This window comes from Mercenaria mercenaria, unplaced genomic scaffold (genome assembly GCF_021730395.1).
Source record: "Mercenaria mercenaria strain notata unplaced genomic scaffold, MADL_Memer_1 contig_3690, whole genome shotgun sequence".
NCBI lineage: Eukaryota > Metazoa > Mollusca > Bivalvia > Venerida > Veneridae > Mercenaria > Mercenaria mercenaria.
In genome coordinates this window covers 56,462-78,821 of record NW_026461853.1, presented here as the reverse complement: position 1 = coordinate 78,821, position 22,360 = coordinate 56,462, and the positions used below count along the sequence as shown (strand labels likewise).

General features: G+C 35.5%; 1 protein-coding gene across 1 annotated transcript; it reads left to right on the top strand.

Annotated features, from left to right (window-relative positions):
- The first annotated feature begins 962 nt into the window (after positions 1–962).
- On the top strand, positions 963–18,383 carry LOC128553303 (uncharacterized). Its single transcript, XM_053534435.1, has 3 exons — positions 963–1,008; positions 15,919–16,325; positions 17,347–18,383. Exons 2-3 carry the CDS (start codon positions 15,948–15,950, stop codon positions 17,470–17,472), a joined length of 504 nt encoding a protein of 167 aa, XP_053390410.1. The 5' UTR covers positions 963–1,008; positions 15,919–15,947; the 3' UTR covers positions 17,473–18,383.
- The last annotated feature ends 3,977 nt before the right edge of the window (positions 18,384–22,360 follow it).

Here is a 22,360-nt window from a genome sequence, read left to right as displayed (position 1 = left end):
AGGTCCGTATATTTGTAATATACACCCCGTATACTCCCGTATTTTCGAAATATACGGGATCGTACACTCCCGTATATTGACCCTTTTTTCACAGTGTTGGTCTCAATCAGGGAGCACTAAGATATGAATGTGAGCTCATCTAACGGTAATAAGATTTATTGATTCTGTCTTGTAATGTTGTAACGTTAAGAGTGCCATTATTTGGTTTGATTCGAAATTCCAAATAGTGATTCTACGACTGTCTTTGTGAAGTCATTTCTTTGTTTGTATTGTCTTTGTCATATATTTAGTTTTTGACAAATTGTGTAATATTCGTTTACACATTCATAAGTGTATTGTTGAGGGCTACTCTCTTGGAACTTGGCTATTCCTATTTGACCTTTGAGATTGTACAATTATAAAGATGACATATGATTATAGCCATAGTATGTGAAAGCATGTGAATTATAACATTTCCCCATAAACCAGTATCATGTTTCTAAATGTAACTGAAATAGCTAAACAAACAACTATCAAAAATGTGACGGTCGTTTGTTGCGTTTGGTTTGTTTTATTTACATACATAGAATATTTTTTATTCGATGATTGTCTGAAGACCTCTAACTTGAATCACATCAATTCAAAAGACACCATGCTTTCTTACTGAATATTTAACAGACCTACAATATGTTTAGTAATCTACATTCACATCTTTGCAATAATAAAACGTAAACTATACCTATTCTAGTAACATGTCGACTGAAAATTTTGATAACCGTAAAGCATTATACAAGTAAGCAATAATGTATTTTTATTTGTTTACCGTATATAGTTAACGCGCGTACAATAACAGTGACAGGCAATATTTCCTAAATCCGTATGTTCTCCTTGGCTATATATGAGTTGATCGCATAAGTGTGTCTTTTTTCCTAGCATTGATTGTAAACGAATACAGTAATTTTTCTATTTTCTTCATTCCAGATACAAATCCTGAGGCAGCGAAAGAAGCGTATAATCGAGGAAAAGAACGTAAGTTACAATGTTATAATGTTTGCTGCATTTATGTCTTCCTTTAATATAACAGTTGTACGGAATTGTTTAGATGTACTTGAGGACGTAAAAATGTCTCATAAACATGAAACGGAAATTGATTTCTTGTACATGTGGATTATCCTGTTCACCCAATTTTCAGTTTTAAATCATTTTTGGATAGAGCAGTATAAAGGATATTAGTTTAGCACCTAGGTACCAGATTATCAGGGGGGAAATGGATGACGAAGAACTTACGAGTCGATCAATTATATAAAATCTTGAAAATATCACATCAATTACATCATAACAATGTATCATATACACCTAAGTGTTAGAATACATAATCAAGAAAAGAACTTTTTATAGACATTTATCGAAATAGTATGCATAATGCTTGATAAAAATGGGTAAAACTTAACATTAAAGGGTTTTATACCTATTTCCTTTCTTTTATTTCAAATGTTTTTATTACTTCAGGATATTTTACACAGTAACCATTTGGACTAGCAAGGCGGATCTTGTTATTCCAGTTATTCGAACAGACAGAAAAAAAATATTTATTCCATAAAATTGAAATTATTAACGTTTTTGTTTAATATCACTGTAGAGAGAAAAAAGTTCACCATTCCTAGGTGCCTATCTTTCTTATGATAAATGTATATACATGTATTTATTTTATTTATCCCGTCTGTCGACAGAAAATGGTTCTAGTCAAACCATGGTCCGCGCCCGCCAAAGTTTCCATGGATGTCTGTTCTAAGGCAGTCAAATGGAGTACTACAGTGATTTGCTGTGACACGTGTGGTTATTTTGTATCGCCAAGGCTGGATAGGGATGCAAGGGGCTGTGTATCATAGCTTAACTAAGAAGGTCAGCTTGGAATGTTTCGGTGTCCTTAGCTTCTCACAAGAATCTTTCATTTAACCATATTTGAAACGTCGAACATATTTAGCTACCTAGACTAGTCACAGCCCGGGTCAGACCTCAGCTTCAATTACCCCTTAACCACGTCATTCCAAAAGAGAGTTTGTTAGCCCATTAGGAAGGACTTACCATTACATATTGTTGTCTTGAGCTGCCAGTTAATCAGCTGGGCTGAAGATGTCATACAATCCACTCAGACTGATTTCATCATAGCAAATGAGTCCTGGCTTACCCCTGAAGCATCTCCAGAAACAATTTTCCATCCTGACTTCAAGGCCTAAAGAAAGGACCGCGCCAGCAACGATAATATAGTCAGAGGATGTGGGCTCAGGTCAGGGTGAAGGTTGCCAAAGACAAATACAAAGTTTCCTGTTTCAAGCCTCCACGCAAGAATGATCAAGCGGAACTTGACAATCTGCGAAGATACTTGTGCACATCTCTTGCAAATATAGATTTGAAGCATGAGAAAGTTCGACCATTATCTAACAAGGTGGTACAATACAGCTATCTCATAGGCGTGTTCAATGAGTACGTTTTAGAGAAAATTGTCATAGAGCTAACCCGTATTATTGAAACATTTTCCTCATTGCTTGACCTGTTTTATACCAACAATTCAACTCTAGTGAACAAAGGTCCATCAAATATCACCGTCATATGAATGAAGACCACAAAGAAACCACAAGACATCGCCAAGATCAAAGAAGTGAGATCACAAGCACAGCAAGCGGAGCGTTCAGCTTACTGGTCCTACAGATTTTGCGTGGCCTGTCCATGGATGTAGGTCAACTGCTTTCAATATTCTTCAGACTACATCTGGACTGTGGTAACCTTCCTGAAGACTAGAGGAAGGCTAATGTCTCTGCCATATTCAGAAATGGTGACCATTTGAAGGCGAGCAACTACCACCCTGTCTACGTTACTGGCATTTGCTGCAAGAATATATATTGATAAGAAACAAGCTTGATGTACACCAGATCTTGACGGATTGCCAGCATGTCTTCAGTGTCAGATGCAGTTGTAAGACCCAACTTTAACCCTTATTGAGGAGCTCATTGTAATTTTCGACACAAATGTTGATATAGACCTTCTCATCCTCCTTTTTCCCGAAGCTTTTGACCGCTTACTTCACCAGCGACTCCCTGCCAAACTCTAATATTGTGGTATAAAAGGGAAGACTATTGACTGGATCGAGTCCTTCCTCTCCAGGAGGAAGCGAGCGAGTCGCAGTTGATACTGCTGTATCTAATGAAGCCCCTGCCGTAAGCGGCGTGCCCCAAGAGCCTGTCCCGAGAACTCGGCTTTTCCGTATATTTATAAACGAGCTACCAGAATGCATCATATCCAAGTGCCACTTACTCGCCGATGATTGTATTGTCTACAGGCTCATCGAGAAGCTGTTGGATTGCCAACTACTCCAACATGACCTTGAAAACTTAGCTGCCTGTGAACCAAAGAAGGACGTGGATTTCCATTCAGACAAATGTAGCATCCTACGGGTCACAAGGTCAAAGAAGAAAATTATGCATTCCTATAAATTGAAAGGAACAATCCTACAAGAGACTCAATCTGCTAAATACCTAGGGTAGACATCAGCTCCAGTCTATCCTGGAAAACACACACACACAGACGCACACGCACACACACACACACACACACACACACGCACACGCACAGAGAGAACGCATAGCGAGAATGGGCATGCTAGGACTCTCGAGCGGAAGCCTTCGAGTACGAGGTAAGGATACTATGTCACAGGTTTACTTCGCTAATGTCGATCTAATGTGTAATACTGCCCCTCAGTATCGAACCTATTCCAAAACAGTACGTTTCTACGCTAGAAATGGTGCAACGAAGATCTGCCCGCTTTACCAGCAACCGCTTCAGAAATTCAAGCAGCGTGACAGACATGCTCTGTGACCTCCACTGGATGACACTAGAGTCCAGATGCACCAAAATACATATCACAATGATGTACCGAATACTGAATTATCTTGTGACACCAGAGCAACCGACTACAAAGAACCTGCATGAAAACGTACAAGATCACAACTCTTACTTAAACTCAGGTAAATGGATAGACTTCTTGCCTCGTACAGTTTGCACCTGGAACTCGCTACCGGCACCAGCAGCCTAGCTTCCTTGTTTTGTACACTTCAAAAAGGAGCTTGTAAAGATCACATTCTAACGTAGGTTTCCTTCCCAGACTGTTTTAAGGAACGCTGATCATCAGAACTGAATAGGTTGCGTGAATTGCCATTAGGCGCCAAGTTTGCCGTGTTGGTCCGATGCTAAAGGACGCTAACTTTACTATCACTCAAACACTTACCTTATATACTTTTAACAATATCTTGCCACTAGCTGAAACATCATGGTCATGCCGTTGACAGTGTTTCGTACGATGTAGATGCGGAGCCAACAACATACAAGTCCTAACGCATAAATGTTTGGCTTGTGTCCTCTTAATTAAAGCTTTAACTCAATATGACTACCCTTACTCCTGGATGTCCAGCGCTCATATGCTATAATATATATAATTAAACTACCATATAGGTATGTCCCTAATGCCTTGGCTGCACTTCTCCAGTAACCTTGAACATCGTTAGTAAGCTAGAACTCTTCCACTTTCCCAGTATATTACCAAATCATATGTCTCTGTCTCAGTTTTCCAATACTCAGTCTGTTTTTTTTTTTTGCTATCGTCTATACCCTCAAGGGGACGTTAGAGGTGCTACACATTTCATTACCTCTCATGAACGTACTCAGTCAAACCGAGTCTGCTATATTTCTTCTTCCGAGGGATCTCTTTACAGATTTTACTTAATCTAGTTTCTTTGGTGTATGAACGTGAAACGTCTCCTTTTTAATGATTTATCTTACAGTGGTGCTGCAACAGCTTGTTAATCAAGGAAATGGTATAAATTAAAAGTTGAATTCTCGTTGTGTCTACTCCAGTCGCTTGATGCTGAGAGAATTCACCGCCATCCGTTTACCTAGCAGAAGTGCGCTTCGATTTGTCATGTTTCTGTCATGTTTCTGTTTGGTCTAAACACATACATATTATTTTACAACGAGTATTTGCTCTAACACATAGTTCCCTTTTACAAGTTTATATCCTTTCGACTACCGCTATCGTACACCGACGCACTACCTGAGACGCCAAATGCAGACTATATTTTTGGGGTTCTCCATTACCGCTACTGTTTTGCAGACGGGCTACCGCAGACGACTAATACGTACCAGGAAAATGGGGGTGCTCATTTCCATAGCGTATAATGCAGTATTTGTGTAAAAATTGTATATTTTCGCAATTGAAAATAGAAGGAATTAACAAAAATATACTACATTTTTATGCTGCGGTAATTTTTATGTAAAACTGTTGCTACACTATGGTAGTTATGTCCATTGTATGGTTATTGGTATAACTACACTGTGGCACAACTTATAGTTTCTTATTTCCTGCAATAGTCTACAATGGTATTTATATGCAGATAAAACAAACAGTTAATATTATTTATTAAAAGTCACATATTTAAACGGCCACTGCATCTCTGCGGCAGTACATGCTATTTTGTGTGAATATGTATTAATACGCTGCGGCACTCTCTTTGGTTTCGCATTCCCTGCATTAAACTACTGTGGTAGTCGGGGAATAAATAATGCCTACAGGGTAAGTTTTGATTACTAGTATAATCCTTTCGCAGGGTAACTTTCTCAACACTGTGGAAGTGCATTTAATTTCATTTAATATGTATAACTACACTATAGTACGGCCTTAAAATTCAAGTTTCTCACAAAAGTCTACTTTAGTTCTTAGTAACAGGACGAGTAAAACTACACTTCGGTACTACACTGAAATTCGTTCTGCCTGCAAACGTCTACTGTGGTAATTATTTGCAGAGTGGTTTGCTTGCTGTACCACTTCTCCCTATGTCAGCCCCTCCCCCTACCCAATCCCGTCTAACAAGACATATGCATCCCCACACTTATACCTAGTTTGTCACTCCCTGTAATTACTATAAGTACTCCTTTTTCCAGGCACCATAGTGCTTTGGTATTCCCTTCCAGTACAAATTGTGCAAGCCCCAACCCTGAACCAGTTAAGGCAGAGTGTAACCAAACTTGCACACAATGCTTAACATGATAGACCTGTTTCTTTAAACTGCTTTTATCTGTAAGTCCTTCTTGTTTTTAACACTATCAACTGTATTCATGCTTGCAATACACATCGTGTATTACTTTTATTCCCCTGTCCATTCTACGTTTGAAATTCTTGTACAGGCGCGCAGCTGCACTTAATACGCGTAAAGAGGAGTGATGCAGTATAAAAAGATAAATAGATAAACGTTTAATTAATAGTATGTATTAAAGAGAGGCTTTAAAATATTCGTTTTAGCAGATGCAGTTTCTGCATATCTTTGGAAGTTTAAAGTTTATATTAGAGGGAAAAAAAAGAAGTAGAGCTAACGAGGAAGGTTGTTGAACATCTGTTTGAACCGTATAGTGCTTCTAGACACATCCCTTCGGCACAGGCGTTCCTTGCCAGCTAAACCCATCTTTGTAGTTCTTTTAATAAGGGCGAAAATTCTTGCCATATGATTTGAAACCACAGAAATTAGTCCGACAGAAGGATGTATCGGCAGGAATAATGTAATACATGTAATACATTATAATTCCTGGTTTCGGTTAGTACAATGAACAAAGGACAGCATATGACGCGTCAAATCAAAGATGGAAACATGGTAGCTAGAGTATGGAAGGTTACCGTTCACGAATTAGCAAACCCAAACAAACGTAGGTAGTTAATACCATTGACCGAGGGTTTCAAGACTCACGTGAAATTATCTCAATGTCATGGCGAACAAATGCTTGTCAGTTTTACAGTATGAAACTAAAGACCGCCGGTGGTCTTCGAACACCAACGTCATCATTTGGTTCTAAGCAGTGTAAAGACAATTTACACAGGTATAACAATACTCTTCTTATATACTTTTCTAATATGAGCTGTCTAAAGGGAAAATGTGTTTAGAGTTAAAGTTTTGAACTTCAAGAAAAACATGTTTCATAAAGTTTGGCTTCTTGTGAATTTTGATACATTGTAATATGGTATAGAAATAATAATCATACAACCGGGCATATTAAATATAGACACATAACTAACTTATTAAACAGTTCTACCGATGACATGTTTATCACAGTGAATTTTGGACATTTTATCTTTCTATGCGTCATTAACAATGCTAATTACCCTACCCCCATCCCCACCCCCTTGCATTTAGACGGTTATTAAAAAGTACATGTATATATAGATGAACGGTTATTGTCGTTAGTTGTTGACAAAATTGTTACATTCTTACTCAGTTTAAACGGACTACAGTACAAATTCAACAAAAAAACAGGAATTATTTCATGACTTTCAGTGAACATTTTGTGTAACATTACATATGCTCTATGTTACCTTTTGCGATGATTTGTAAGTAATTGTTATAACTTTCACAACTTGCTTTCGTTTAAATATATATATATATTTTATTTTTTTCTGTCAAATGTTTTTGTTTGCTTTTAATGTTTTACTTTTAGTCTCCTACCTGTTTCTCCGGATCGGACTATAAGTAGACTGTCTATCATGACATTTAGTCCAAAATACGTTGTTCAGGTTGTGTAGCATTTGATATATGATTCTTCTTACTCATACCCGTTCATAGGAGATTGTCTGTACTGTAGTGTTTTCATTCAGTTGTTAATTTTATTGTTTTATCTTATTATTATCTGTTATAAAAATGTTCGTTTTTGCATTTTACTTTTAGTCACCTACCAGTTATGTCAGCGGACCATGTAAACGCGTCAAATATACGTTATTAAGGTTAATTTAAATTTATTCATATTCATAATCTGTTTTATGGTGTACATGATGCAAGTGCCAAAACAAAACTAAAAAATGTCGAATGACACTTCGTGGTAAAACTTATAATAGTAGCTAAAAGTGTCTTTTCCTTAGTTTGTTATGCCTTACTGACTTTCAAACATATTTTAAAATAACTGAATTTATTAATAGCATTATATCTAAATTAAAGCGTATCCCAGTTGCGAGCTGTATTCCGTTGATACTTTTCTTTAAAGTCCCAATTAAGGTATCAATTGTTTAATCATATAATGAAGAATTGTAAGATCTCATTTCACCGAAAGTACATTCATGTACGGTTTTGGAAACAGAACATTTTAGAGTCTGTTTTTGTTTGAATTTACGGTCATTTTCAACATTTATTTTTGTTATATCAAGCAACCCGTTCAACGAACCATCGTTCCTGGGAAAGACCAGTACTAGACGCCAAAGTTTGTAAGCAACTACCTACTTTCTCACATAAAAAATCTTAGTCGGTAGCACAGCTCGAACCTGCGACCCTCCGTCAGTGAGAGGATTCAGAGATTACAAGTGCACGAATGTATCTCCTACATTACGGACCCGGACTATAAATTAATATAATGAGTATACAAAGGCACATGTGAAATACTGAATACTGTACCATATATAAAGCATTCCAGAGTATCCATGCATTATAATGCATAATGCATGGAGCTCAAAGTCAAAATTACCATTGTGTACTTTGGGATAATTTAAATGCATTCTGACCTAAAGTTTGAGTTTTAAATTTGAAAAGTAAATACTTCTATAGTGGATAAATTTACACACTACTAGTATGCAATTGGAAGAAGCGATGTGTGCATATGTATTACAACGATGAAGCGTTCTGTAGAGAATTACCACAGTGTATATATGTATGTTTCAAGTGCAATAACAATTTAAAATATTACTGCCGCAATGTATAAATGTACACTATTTCTGATTACCACAGTGAAATTTTGTATTTCATGGAAAAAAGTTCAGAACTACCGTAGTGCCATAGTGAAAGTAACTGGTGAAAAGTCTACAAAACGCATCAGTGGCAGACCCGTGGTTTTCAAACTTCTAGAATGCCGGAGCCGCATAATGCAGACATAGTAAAATAGCTTTAAATACCGTAGCGTAGAAATGAGTAATTAATTAAGTTTTAAAAACTGAGTTCGGTAATTACCGCGACGAGCAACCATCAAAACTAATGGGTATTTTTGGAGAGTAATTATCCCTTAATTGTCTGAAAAGGATTTTCTGATCAACAAATTGCGATAAAAATGATTTTAGGACATTATTGCGCACGAGACGTTTGGTTTTGTTTTTAAATTTTATGAAGACCTGTAATTTGTTGCGTAATATTATTTAGTATGTCATATGAATGATTTAACTTATTAGTTTAACTGATTCTATACCGATTTGTTAATAACATAAATGAAAGTTTGCACTTCAGATCAAATTCTGCAATAAATAAAAAGCATTCAAATTCCCCCCAGATACAAAGAAAAATTAAAAAATTCCGGTAGTCCTACGCTGTACGATGTCGGTAATCTGGACCCTCGTTTTGATGGTACGTTTTAGGCGTCTGCGGTAGTCAGTCGGTGTATGATAGCGGTAATAGCGACCCCCGTTTTATGGTACGTATTAGTCTGCTATGGTAGCCGAAAGGATATAACATAATTTTTGTTGCTGGGATCCAGCTATCACTGAAATTAACTGAAATCAGCCACAAATGACCCAAACCCATTATTAACAACAGTTCAACTATAATTATAGCAAATACAGAATAAAACAGGAGTCGAGCACTATCTGTACATATGTTTTACGTTTCAACATATCAAATATACTAATTGTTCTGACATACCTCGGCGTATTTACTTTAAACAATTATATGCAATGTTTTATATCATTTGAGGCCGGTGATAGGGGCACTAGTACTTTGTACAAGTCATTTTAACTTGAAATTGTTTACAAACAACATTTTTAACAACATATCTAGATAATGATCTATTATATAATAGTAAATGACTTAAAACATTTTGGAAATAAAAAGAAACGAAAATAGGTATATTGCCCAAAAAATGTGATTTTTAGTCCTTTTATATGCCCATTTGCAAAACGGGGCGTATCATGGAAACGCCCCTGACGGGCGGGCAGACGGTTGGGCGGGCGGGCAGACGGCGTCTAGACTTTGTCCGGAGCATATCTTCTTCACGCATGGTGGTATTTTGATGAAACTTGGCACAATTGTTCACCGTCATGAGACAGAATGTCATGTGCAAGAATCAGGTCCCTGAATTTAAGGCCAAGGTCACACTTAGAGGTCAAAGGTGAAATTCAGGAATGACTTTGTCCGGAGCATATCTTCTTCATGCATTGAGGGATTTTAATGTAACTTGGCACAATTGTTCACCGGCATCAGTTGGAGTGTCATATGCATGAACCAGGTCTGTAGGTCTAAGGTCAAGGTCACACTTGGAAGTCAAAAGATACAAGAATGAAAATTTGTCCCGAACATTTTTTTTCATGCATAGAGGTATTTTGATAAACTTGACACAATTGTTCACCATTATAAAACGGAGTGTCATGTGCAAGAACCAGGTCTAAGGTCAAGGTCACACTTGGAAGTCAAACGATACAAGAATGACAACCTTGTCTGGAGCATATCTTCTTCATGCATGGAGGGAATTTGATGTTACTTGGCACAATTGTACACTATCATGAGACGGACTAAAATGCGCAGGTCCCTTCTTTAGAATTACTTCCCTTTTTTGTTACTATAAATAGCTTATATTATAACCACTTTTCTGCAGTACAACATGCATATTACATCCAATGTTGAGGTGTATTTTGACCTATTTCTACCGGGTAAGGATTTTTGGGTGGACTTACTATTTTATTTTGGATTTTTTTTAAAGATTTACTTCCCTTTGTTGTATCTATAAATAACCTATATTGTAACTTTTTTTAGTTGACCGTAGAAAAAAAACCAATACCACTTTTTTGTGGTACAACATAGATATTACTTTCAAAATTTAGGTGTATGTTTAGGTATCTCTACCTAGTAAGGAGTATTTTGTGGATTAAGAAAAACAAAAGAATTACAATAATTACTGAACAACCACAAAATGAAGATTTCATTTGCAAATACAGGTCCTATTTGCTAATTTGCTGTGACGGGCGTATATTGTGACATTCTGGCACTCTTGTTAGCAGTTGAGAAAAGTATTAAAGAAAATAAGGAAAACGGTTTAGAGAAAGTGTTTTAGCTATGTACCTTAACATATCACCAGAAAATAAAGACACTGAGATTATTGATAAAGTTGATTATTGCGCGATTGTTTGTACATGTAAGGGAGTATTTGCAAACATTTGATAGCCTTTGTGGTCGCCATCATAGATTTCGGCGTTTGGCAAGATTGATTGTTATAAAAAGAAGATTTTTGTCTCCAGCCCGCTTGCGGAAATGAAGACATTGTTGTCCAAATGGCTGTTCGGTGTATGTGCGTGCATGCACGAGTCCGTCCGTCCGGATTTGTTTGTCCGGACCATAACTTTGACATGTATAAAGCAGTCTCTTTTATATTTGGCATGAATGTTAACCTCAGTAAGATGGAGTGTCATGCGCAAACCACATGTTCTTATCTTAAAGGTCAAGGTCTCAATTGGAAGTCAAAGGTTAAATTCAATAATGACTTTGTTCGGAGCATTTCTTCTTCATGCATTGAGGGATTTTGATGTAACTTGGCACAAATGTTTACATCTATGTGACGGCGTGCCATGCGCAATTACCGGGACCCTGGGTCTAAAGTCAAGTTCACAGTTAGAGGTCAAATGTTAGATACAAGAATGACTTTGTCCAGAGCATTTCTTTTCCATGTATGGAGGGATTTTGATGTAACTTGGCACAATTGTTTAGCATCATGAGACGGAGTGTCATGTGCAAGAACCTAAAATTACTTTCCTTTGTTGTTACTATAAATAGCTTTATATTGTAACTTTTATTGCTGGTCGTAAGGAAAAATCAAGACCACTTTTCTGTAGTACAATATCCATGTTACATTCAATTGTGAGGTGTTTTTTTACCTATCTTTAATGGAAAAAAAATTTTGTGAGGACTTAGATATTTTAAAGGTTTACTTTTCATTTGTTGTTACTGTAAATAATTTATATTGTAACTTTTTGCGATTATTTTTCATTTGTCATAAATGTTTACCTCATTTAGACGGGGTGCCATGTGCAACTCCTAGTCCCCTTGACAGCTGGCGGACTCGACATGTTGCTTGTGGGCATCTAGTTCATAAATGATGCCCATTCCCCTACACACCCGTTGATAAATAAATGTATGTTATTTGGATGTACAAAAATTGTCATTGTTTAGATATTTGCATGTTGGGTCCTATATTATTTGACTATTCAACCACAAACCTTGCATGTTATTATCAACTTTTGTATACTATTAATGACAACTCTACTCATTTACAAATTTTACTAACTTCGATATTTCTTTGAACTGTTGAAATTCAGCGCATTATAAGTAGATGTATTACACAATTAATGTTATTCAATGCATTTTAAATATGTTGGAACAAGTCTGTAAAAATATATTTCATTGATCGAAAAGACGGTTTTCACAGGTATCTTTGAAAGTACAATACAAACATAAATGTTTATATATAGTTTAAAGAACTAATAAACGTTGATAATGTGGCAGCTAAGTCCTATAAGTCCAGTCGTGTTCAAAGATTTTCCATCATAAAATCATCATGGGGCTATTTTGCAAAGTAATTGTTAGTACTTGTATTGGAAAAAAAAACAGTGTCGATTGTATTTAGGTCAACTTTCACATTATCTTTCACATTATCACAATTTATAATATGTGGATTGGATATTATTATAGACAGTTAATTACTAGAGTAGCCTAGCATACTGATCAATGGCATAACAAATTTATGTAACGATTTATGTATCATATATATTAGTTTTACTGAACTAGACATGACTCAAGAATCTTGCATATATATGCTTTTACGCAGTCGTTGTTATGAAAAATGTTATCTTGAAATCGGTTGGGATCTAAAAGTTTCTTATTTATTTATTGTTGCCTTCTTTGAAATGTGACATAGAAAGATCCCCAGTTGAGGCAGAATATTTTGCCAGCAAGACAAGTGGATTCAAACAATGACAGTTTTATCAAATCTATGTAAATCGTGTTTTCAATGAACTAGAATGCTTCATACGTTATAGTCTGTTCCGCATATAAAAGCCGTATCTTTTATTGTTCTACTAACTATATCTATAGCTTCTTTTTATTGTGAGATCTAATGTCTTATGTCTTGTTCTGTTTTCCTTCATTATATGTAAGATTTCCTGCTTGAGGAAAGTAGTAGAAGTGTCAAATTTTTTATGTTTGTATTTGAATACTTTTATATGTGCAGTGACAGAAGGCCATTTCGGTTTACTGTACAAAAATGTCATAAAGTTAAATCAGAAGATTTTTCTTAGAATGTCTTTATTTTCTGACGGCTGCCAAGACTTGTGTCAGTAGGGCAATTTAACAGCTTGTATATCAGGTCTCTGATTGCTTACTTTTTGATTCACCCGCAACGTTTGCAAATATGATATAACTACATAATTATGATGGAAGGTTTACCGATTTGAACAGTATTTAGAAAAATTATGACCAAATCTCCGAAAATTATCTTAACTTTATTTGATGCGCACATGGTTTGATATTTTATTTGTTTTTATAACAATGTCTTGATGAAGTATTACCAAACTATTATTATAAAATTAAAACATCATAATTACGTCTATATATTCTTGATATATACCAAGGAAGTTAAAACGATAAACAGACATGAGAATTCATTACTCAAAATACCACTGACCCGTGCCAGATATTCAGCTCATTTAAAAAATTCTGTGAGTGGTAGTTGAACTTGATGCCTATCTAGTGTTGCATTTACATAAAATAGTCTATGAAATATGAACCAATGAGCAGAATATGAAGACGTCAAGGTTGCATCATTTCTACGCTGATAGCTCCAAATAGGACCTTTTCTTACAGCCTACAGAATCAAATCTGCATATACTTCAAGGGTAGAGACGTTGCACAGTGATCAGCATTGCCTGTCCGATATCATTTTGTAGATAAACTTCAACAGCCAATAAAACTGAAAAGGTCGGTGACTCTGTAATAAAACCAACAAAATATGTGCGGCATCTCGAAAACAAATGCTAGACTAAATTCCGTAGGATAGGTTACACAATATGGTAATCTCCTACACACTGATGCGCTCTAACAGGGGAGAGAAAGCTGTCTTAAAAATAATTATTTGATAGTTAATTTCAAATTTATATTTGTGGCGGCAGTACCTTATGTTACGCTGGGAGAAATAATCGATGATCGGAGATTAATATGACAGTTCCTGACCAGAGGAGAACTAACTTTTCATCTAGAATTGCCTGGTTACCCTAATACTTCACTTTTGCAATTTGATAACCAAACACAACATGCTATTAAAAGTCAGTTCGCATTACAATTAGAATTTACCGACCGAGTCATATTTCCGTGTCTTTACAGAGCTCAATAGGCTACCAATTAGATACGGGATACAGTAAGAAAAAATATCTACAAAAGGTCTTACCTACACTCAAATTATTTAAATGAAAGGATAGTGTCTATGTAAATGTATGGCGTGTACTGATATCACTGCTTACTGAAGACACTAGTAACGACGCTCTAATGCGCAGAAGCAATACTGTCCTGTGAACCAAAAATGGACTGCTCCTCATCCCCTTCCATATCATCTACTCTCATACTAACAACGCTGTTTTTTAAGATCAGTCATACGGTTGAAGAGATCAGCTACGAGTGGCTTAATATCTAGTCTATGAATCCTTACATTTACTCACTGAGTATATTGCTCTAACTTATCATTACATTAAAAGTTCTCGTGAACATAACTTTTTCACTTTACCAATGTTTTTTGAGAGCGCAATTCTTCAAAGCCGCCACTAACTTATTAAAATCAGGTTTCACACACACACACGCACACACACACAGACACACACACACACGTACGCACGCACGCATGCACGCATGCACACACAGCCAACACATAAGGACAAAACGAACAAACAAAGGAACACAGTGGGGCACTGCCTTGGAATGGTCAGTGGCCTGGTATATTTTTTCTGCAGTTATTGGTATTGTCTTCAATATGTTTTAATTCCTAGTCATTGTATATGTGATATTTGAAATTTGGTTTCATGTGTGTTGTACCATACCATGTATTTAATATACTGAAATAAATCAATATCACTCATGTGAATGATCCAGAATCATCATGACCCTTTTGTTTACAGTGTAACCGATTTCATAGCGATTAATAGTAATTTTGGCATTATCCTTGTTGAAAATTCGTCTATGATACAAGTAATACCACCTTCCACCGACGTTAATTGAAAACGATAGCGACTTGTTGCAATAGTAATGCAGTCGCTTACAGATACAAAAAAAATGCACTTGAAATATAATGTCATTAATCAAGCAATTTCATAATGGCCTTGTTATTTGTCCAAGGGTTGTCGCATTGGTCCGAGGCCGTAAGCCGAGGGCCAATACGACTGCCCGAGGACAAATAACTAGGCCAATATGAAATCACTTGATTAATGATAATATTATTTTTCGACTGTAGGTGGTAACACCACAAGAACTCTGTGAGCAGACATGGGGTTATCGGTTAAAGTAATCATAACGATTAATAATCAATTAATATTTTTCATTAATCATCATTAATCATACTTTTTTCGATTAATGATTAATCAAGAAAATTAGGCTGTAATTATGATTATTTTACGATTAATATATGATTACTTGTTTATATATTAGGCTGATCAGTACCTTATAATCTGATAATAATAATGTACAGCATTGTGGTCATACATGTCATAAATGTGTGGCAATCAACTAGTATGGTTAGGAGATTACACTTTCAGGATATTTACTTATTTATTTATTTATTTATTTATTTATTTATTGATTTATGCATTTATTTATTTATTTATGTCTCATCACATGTACAACATAGAAACCGATGTAACAGAAGATGTTCACAAGATGGGAGACGAGGTTCACGAAGTGAAAGAGAAAGTTCACGCAGTGTATCTTTACCGTTTATTAACGCTTATCGGAACTGCAATAGTTAGGAATTTAATTGACGACAGATGCTCAGATACTCCACTAACAACCCTCCTGGCTCGTGAAAGAAAAGTTATAAAGAACTTGAGGGCAGCCAGAATAATAACGAAGGTCCAGTTTGATTTGCTGTATCTAAAGCGTGGCATCCCTCCTACAACGGCAGACTTTGACCTTACCCTTGCTATATGTTTGCTAAGGAGCCTGAAGCATTTTGGTTTAAAACCTATGTATACCCCTCAGCCAGGAGATACTTCACTTGAAGCAGATTTGTGTCGCTTGCGAATGTATCGCAATGAAGTAAGTGTTGATTTATTTCATTTCGTCAAGAACTTCTGATAATGTTCCTGTTGACTGAGGGACAATGTATGCACTTCCTGAATGAATGTGTTTTCACAACTTTATCGGCAAACTTATTCAGATATTCTCTGTACAGTTTTAAGAATACAGAATATTTAATATCTTACACAATAGAAATAAAGTGTGATCTAAACTGACCTTAATAAATCTAGTACTGTGCATACAATTACATTAGTCTGACAATATATTGAGACAATAAACATCTTGTCTTAGCCTTATATATGACACTGTCAGTTTGTAACTAGATTCTTGTCATTTCTCTTTTTGTTCATGCAAACCATGTATAATTACCAAAATACATGTTTTTTTGTGGTGCGTCTTTAAGATATGAATTTAAAAGAGTACACTTTCCAATTTATGTAAATTGTTTCTTGGGAAGGAACTTATATAATTATATAATTGTTATTCACAAAATACAGTAATACAAATTGTATACCTGTATATGTAGAGCAAATATGCATGGCGTTAATCGTGCACTGAAAGAGTGCTGTAGTGATCACATATTTACTTTACATTGTTCATATTTAATAGAAGTGCTATCTATGTTGAAGCCTTCGACGTTTGGATTTATCAGTTCGAAGATTGAATACTGCTTAAGCCGATGCTAGGGGGCGTGGACAGTGTTGCATTTTCCATTACTGCTCATGAACAGACTCAATCAAACCGAGTCTGCAATTTTCACTGTTTGTATTGTTCTCGGTGCTTACGAGGGATCTACTTTTTAGATTATATTAACATTTTAATGTTTGTTCATGTATAGCAATTGTTCACATATTGTTGCTACGGAAATTAATTTCAGGTTACCTAAATTTATGTCCATTTTAATTTTATGATAGAACAGCTTTACAATATCCTTAAAAGCTTGCATGTCAGCCTTTCTGTGTATTCACTTTTGTTTTTATCAGTCTATATATAGCTTTCACATTTATTTTAAAAGTGGCCATATTTTTATTTATTTCAGCTGGCACATAGTTTCAGTTTCTTGACAGCAGGAATACAGGAACAAGAATTTAATGATAAATGGATAGACATCGAAGGGGTATGTTCTCAAAAATATAACAATGTACAGCTAGAAAGTTTTAACTGATCCCTTTACTTAAAAAAGCCAAGACGCTTCATCAGGCCACTGGTTCGACTTCTGTCCAATTCCATTGCAGTGTGTCATTTGGCAAGGCGACTTATCAAAATTTCCCCAGACGACCCAACTTTATAGATTACAAGGGTTATTTCCACTACGGTCCATGAACAGGCTCAATCATACCGAGCCTGCAACATGTTCGTTTTAGCCGTGTTGAGCGACCTGTGAAGTTTCCACTTTTGTCTATTTTATGATTACAAAGCTTTATCGAAATTGCCTCAGTCGAACCAGCTTTATAAACTGCAGAGACTAGGGTTACAGAGCTTTATCACAATTGCCTCAGTCGACCCAGCCTTAACAATTGCTAAAGTTAGGGTTACAAAACTTAATTATAGTTGCCTCAGTCGACCCATCTTTATAGATTGCAAGGGTTAGGGTTACAAAGCTTAGACACAATTGCCTAAGTCGACCAAGATTGTTAGATAACAGTGGTTAGGGTTACAGAGCTTTATCACAATTGCCTCAGCCGACCCAGCCTTAAAATTGCAGGGGTTATGGTTACAAGGCTTAGTCACAAATGCCTCAGTAGACACATACTTTAAAAGTGCAGGGCTTATGGTAGCAATGCAACATTATTTTTTCAAATGCAAATAAACACCATTTTTTATTTATTATTTAATACTTCTATCACTCCACACCAAATAATTGAAAACGTTTTTGTAAAAAAAAAAAGAAAAACAAAACAGTTATGCAAGCTTAAGCAGCAGATATTCGAGGAGAAAAAATGAGGTTATTTTCATAATTGAAGCAAAAAGCAACCTCATACTATTATATTTGAAATAAAGCTAATATTACCATAAATTAACATTTATATACTTCATAATTGTATTTCTAACAATTCTAAGCTTGATATACATTAAAAACTTTAGAGGTGACTTACAAATAGGTGTTTAAACTTCAATGTTTTTCATACAGTCCACAATAAAATGCCCACAGCTGCTGGTAAGAAGTGAAACAACAACCTGGATTGAGAAAGAATGATAAAATATAGAACAGCTTTCATTTTATAAGAAAATATATTAATTTATTACAAATAGCTTAAACATGTAGATTTATACATGTTGAGCAACGCCAAGTGAAAACATGACTCAGTGATGTAAAAATACTAAAGAAATAAATTCAGTCTGATTCTTCAAACTATTTGTGCTATAAATACTAAAAGTTTATATTTTAAGATATTTTCATGTAGACTGTCAAAAAGAAATACGTTTGTCATGATGCAGCACAAAATATCAGAATTTATCATAGGTGGCAAGGTATATACATTTTGACTAAGAAGTTATAAATATTGTTTGAAATGTAGTCTTGGAACAGCAAAACATGTGAAAGAAACATGAAGCAGCATGCAATGGTAAATGACATGCATTAATTCCTGAAAGCAGAAACACAAAGTATCATCTGGAAGCCAAACAAGTCTCATGAACAGACTCAATCAATCCAAGTCTGCTGTTATTCATTTTGGTTGCATTCCTTGCTTCCAAGAGATCTTTTTTACATATTTTATTGTACATAAATTCCTGAAAGCAAAAATACAGAGCAACATCTGCAGGCAAAACAAGTCTCATACAGGAAGCTAATTCAGGAGTACTGGACATCAGGATTGTCAACTGGGCTTGAACATGGAACTGAACACTTTTCAAACTTTGCTAAAAATCTTGAAACACCTCTGCCATGGCTTAATATGCCTTCCGTCCTAGCAAAGAGCTCAGAACAAAAGTTACAAACTTATTTACATCAAGTCAATTAAAAAATATACACATTTCAGTAATAATGTCCCTACAAATTTTAAACTATGATCTGTTGATATCATTAATAGCAAAAAAACAACACCAAAAAGCATAGCAGAAATGATAACTGTACTGGTCCAGTGCCTAAATCCGGACACTTTTAGTGGGTTTTTGACAGTAACTTTGCATTATGAAACCACTCGTGCATAAAATTTTAACTGTATAATTTTAGGTTCTTTATAAATCTCTTTGCAAAACAACAAAATCGTATATTGCTGATTTCATCATAAAAATGTCATCCGAATTTGGCCAGTAAAAGCTGTCAAAATTGACCTTCAGAGTGCTTAAATATTGGGACACTATTTGGGTATAAAATGCAACGAACATGTGCAACCAAAAATAACAAAAAACATGACTTCGTTTAAAAAAAAGCAGTCAAATACAGTCCTGTAAATATATACAAAAATCTCCGTCCGAATAAAAGTTAATTACCTGTTCATCACGTGATCATATGGACTAGTTTCTAACTTACAATAATATAATAAAATTTATCTGAGTAAAAATTAATGTTTAAACTTATTATTTCTTACATGTATATTCTGTCGCTGTCGTTATCACAACTACACAATTTGACACAACTACGGAGATCATTATAATGACACTGCGCCGATTTTATCTAATGAATCGCATCCCTTGTCTGCAAAATGCTCACATTTTTTCTCTATTGTACTAATTGATATGTAACAGAAATTGGTAAAATCTTTTAAATAAATACTGAGGGTAGTACAGAATTCTAAAACACGTTTTTACATCAGTTCCGATCAGCAAACAAAAAGAGCTGTCTGCAATAGGCAGAATATTTTTCTCATTTAATCAGTACCTCGTCGCACCTCAAATTATTGGCGCGCGCTGTATGACGTCATCCCCCAACACACACAATGTTAACTTTATGCGGTGCGGATATTTGAAGGTAGTTTTCTCTGGAAAAGCTTACATTCGTACACTTTTGTTGACAGCTGGTTATCAAAGTTTTCGTTTGCGTCGATCCTGTTCATTTCAGTAAAAAAATCATGATCGTAAAGCATTTTTAAACGGTGTCCGAATAATTAAGCACTGTCCGGATTTAGGCACTGAACCAGTAGCACAGGTTTCACTCAATCACAATTTACAAATCACCATTTACATAATCACTAAGCAAATTAAATGCATACACAGCATCATCGCCTTCATATACTACATTATACCATGTCGGAAATGCAGGCACAGCACTTATTACCTTTCCACGATAGGTTGAATCCTTAAACTTGTGGTTGACAATCATTCCAACCAAAAGTGATCTTCCACCAATGTTTTGCTCTGATGTTGGTACTTGGGCAGCTAAATGTATCAATTTTTTAAGATTGTCTTTCAGTTCTTCTACCGACAGGTCTTTGTATTAACCATTAGGCATTTTCTTAGTAACATTAAAGACATTTTTGTCATGAAACTGTTGCTATAATACTGACTTGCGGAACTTAAACTGAGTCTTAAAAGTCTTTATTATCTCCTTCTGCTTGCACCCACATGCTGCAATTCCCTCATCAATCTGTTCATAGCTTTGTCATAGCCCATAAAAGCAAATGTCAGCTGTCATATTTTTAGTCTTTTCCATCCTTACCCTTTCTACTCGTTCCATCTCTATTTTCCTTCTTCTTTGGTCTTCAAGTCTTTGTGATGCCACCTCTTTCAGCCTTTTATTGAAAGTTTCTTTGATTTCCCTCCCCTCTTTTTTGGACTGCTCTAAATATTTATTCCATTCTTCTTCAGGCAGTTCCTGCAACCATTTTCCTGTCTTGTTGAATGAATACATTACATATGCCTCATTTGCTAAAATTGAAGCATTTGGTCTAAAGGAAATTAAGTGATCTAGTTGGCCGAACACAAATTCAGGTGTTTTATTTTTTTTTCAATGATGAAGTTTCTTCTCTCAGCTTCTCTGTTGGTTGCCAAAATTACTCCCAGGCAGAAGCAAGGAAAATATGCTGAAGCATTGGGTACACTATTTCATCAACATTTTCACATGGTTCTATCAGTTTCTTATAGAGTTTGTTATCTTCTTCACTATCTTCATCAAATAGTTTACATTCTCCATTCATAAACTGCATAACACATTCTGCCTCACCTGATGCTTTCTCCAGAAAGTTAACCAATTCATTGTAATGTTTATATCTAGGGTGTTTCATGGCGTTTCAATTAATCTCCAGAGTGGTGAGCTTATCAGACTAAGAGTTTTAGATCCTGCCAAAAATGGTTTTCTTCACGAGCTACTGCCTTTAACAAGTCATTTGAGGTACCATGAACATTTTTCAAAAAGGCTGTTATGCTGTCTTTATGGTAATGCACTGCCTGCCCAATAAGAAATACCATATTGAAACGGTTATGTTTGAAACGCAGAATCTGGTTGTTTTCATTTTTATCCTTCAGGTATGTTTTCCATGACGAATGGACACCATTCTTTTCGTCTTCCCCACGTGCAAAACATTTGCTACTTGTTCGCAATAGACGTGGTGTACCGCTTTTTGATTTGTGAGTTCTTTTCAAACGTTTTTAAGGCTGCTTCAGTCACATCTGCAATGCCAACTAGGAGATGTAATCCACAAAAGAAATTGTTCATCTGACCGCACATTTTTTTCCATCTTCGTTAGGCTGATCATAGTTGTCTATTACCTCTTGTAGAACAGAATTTCTGTATTCTTGTAACAGGAAATTAAACTGTTTCTCTGTGCTCGCTCTGTCAGACATAATATTTTTAATCAGAGACAATAACTGACAACCAACACCAAATTCATTGTTATTTTCCTTTTGTTTACAGTATGTTGATATATGATTAGTATTACTTTAAAGGTGTCCAGTGTACATGCTCAACTCTTATTAACCATTTCTCTCAATCCGAGCAAGTATGAATTTTCAGAATCCGACACAATGTAGGATTGATATATATGTCCGTATTTCCTAGTTTCATCTGTATAAAGAGATGTATCTCTTTTATCTTTAAGTACAGTTCCAATCTGCGTTTGGGCAATGGCTATTTTTCTGTCAACAAATTTATCAACTACTTATCTTGATGGAAT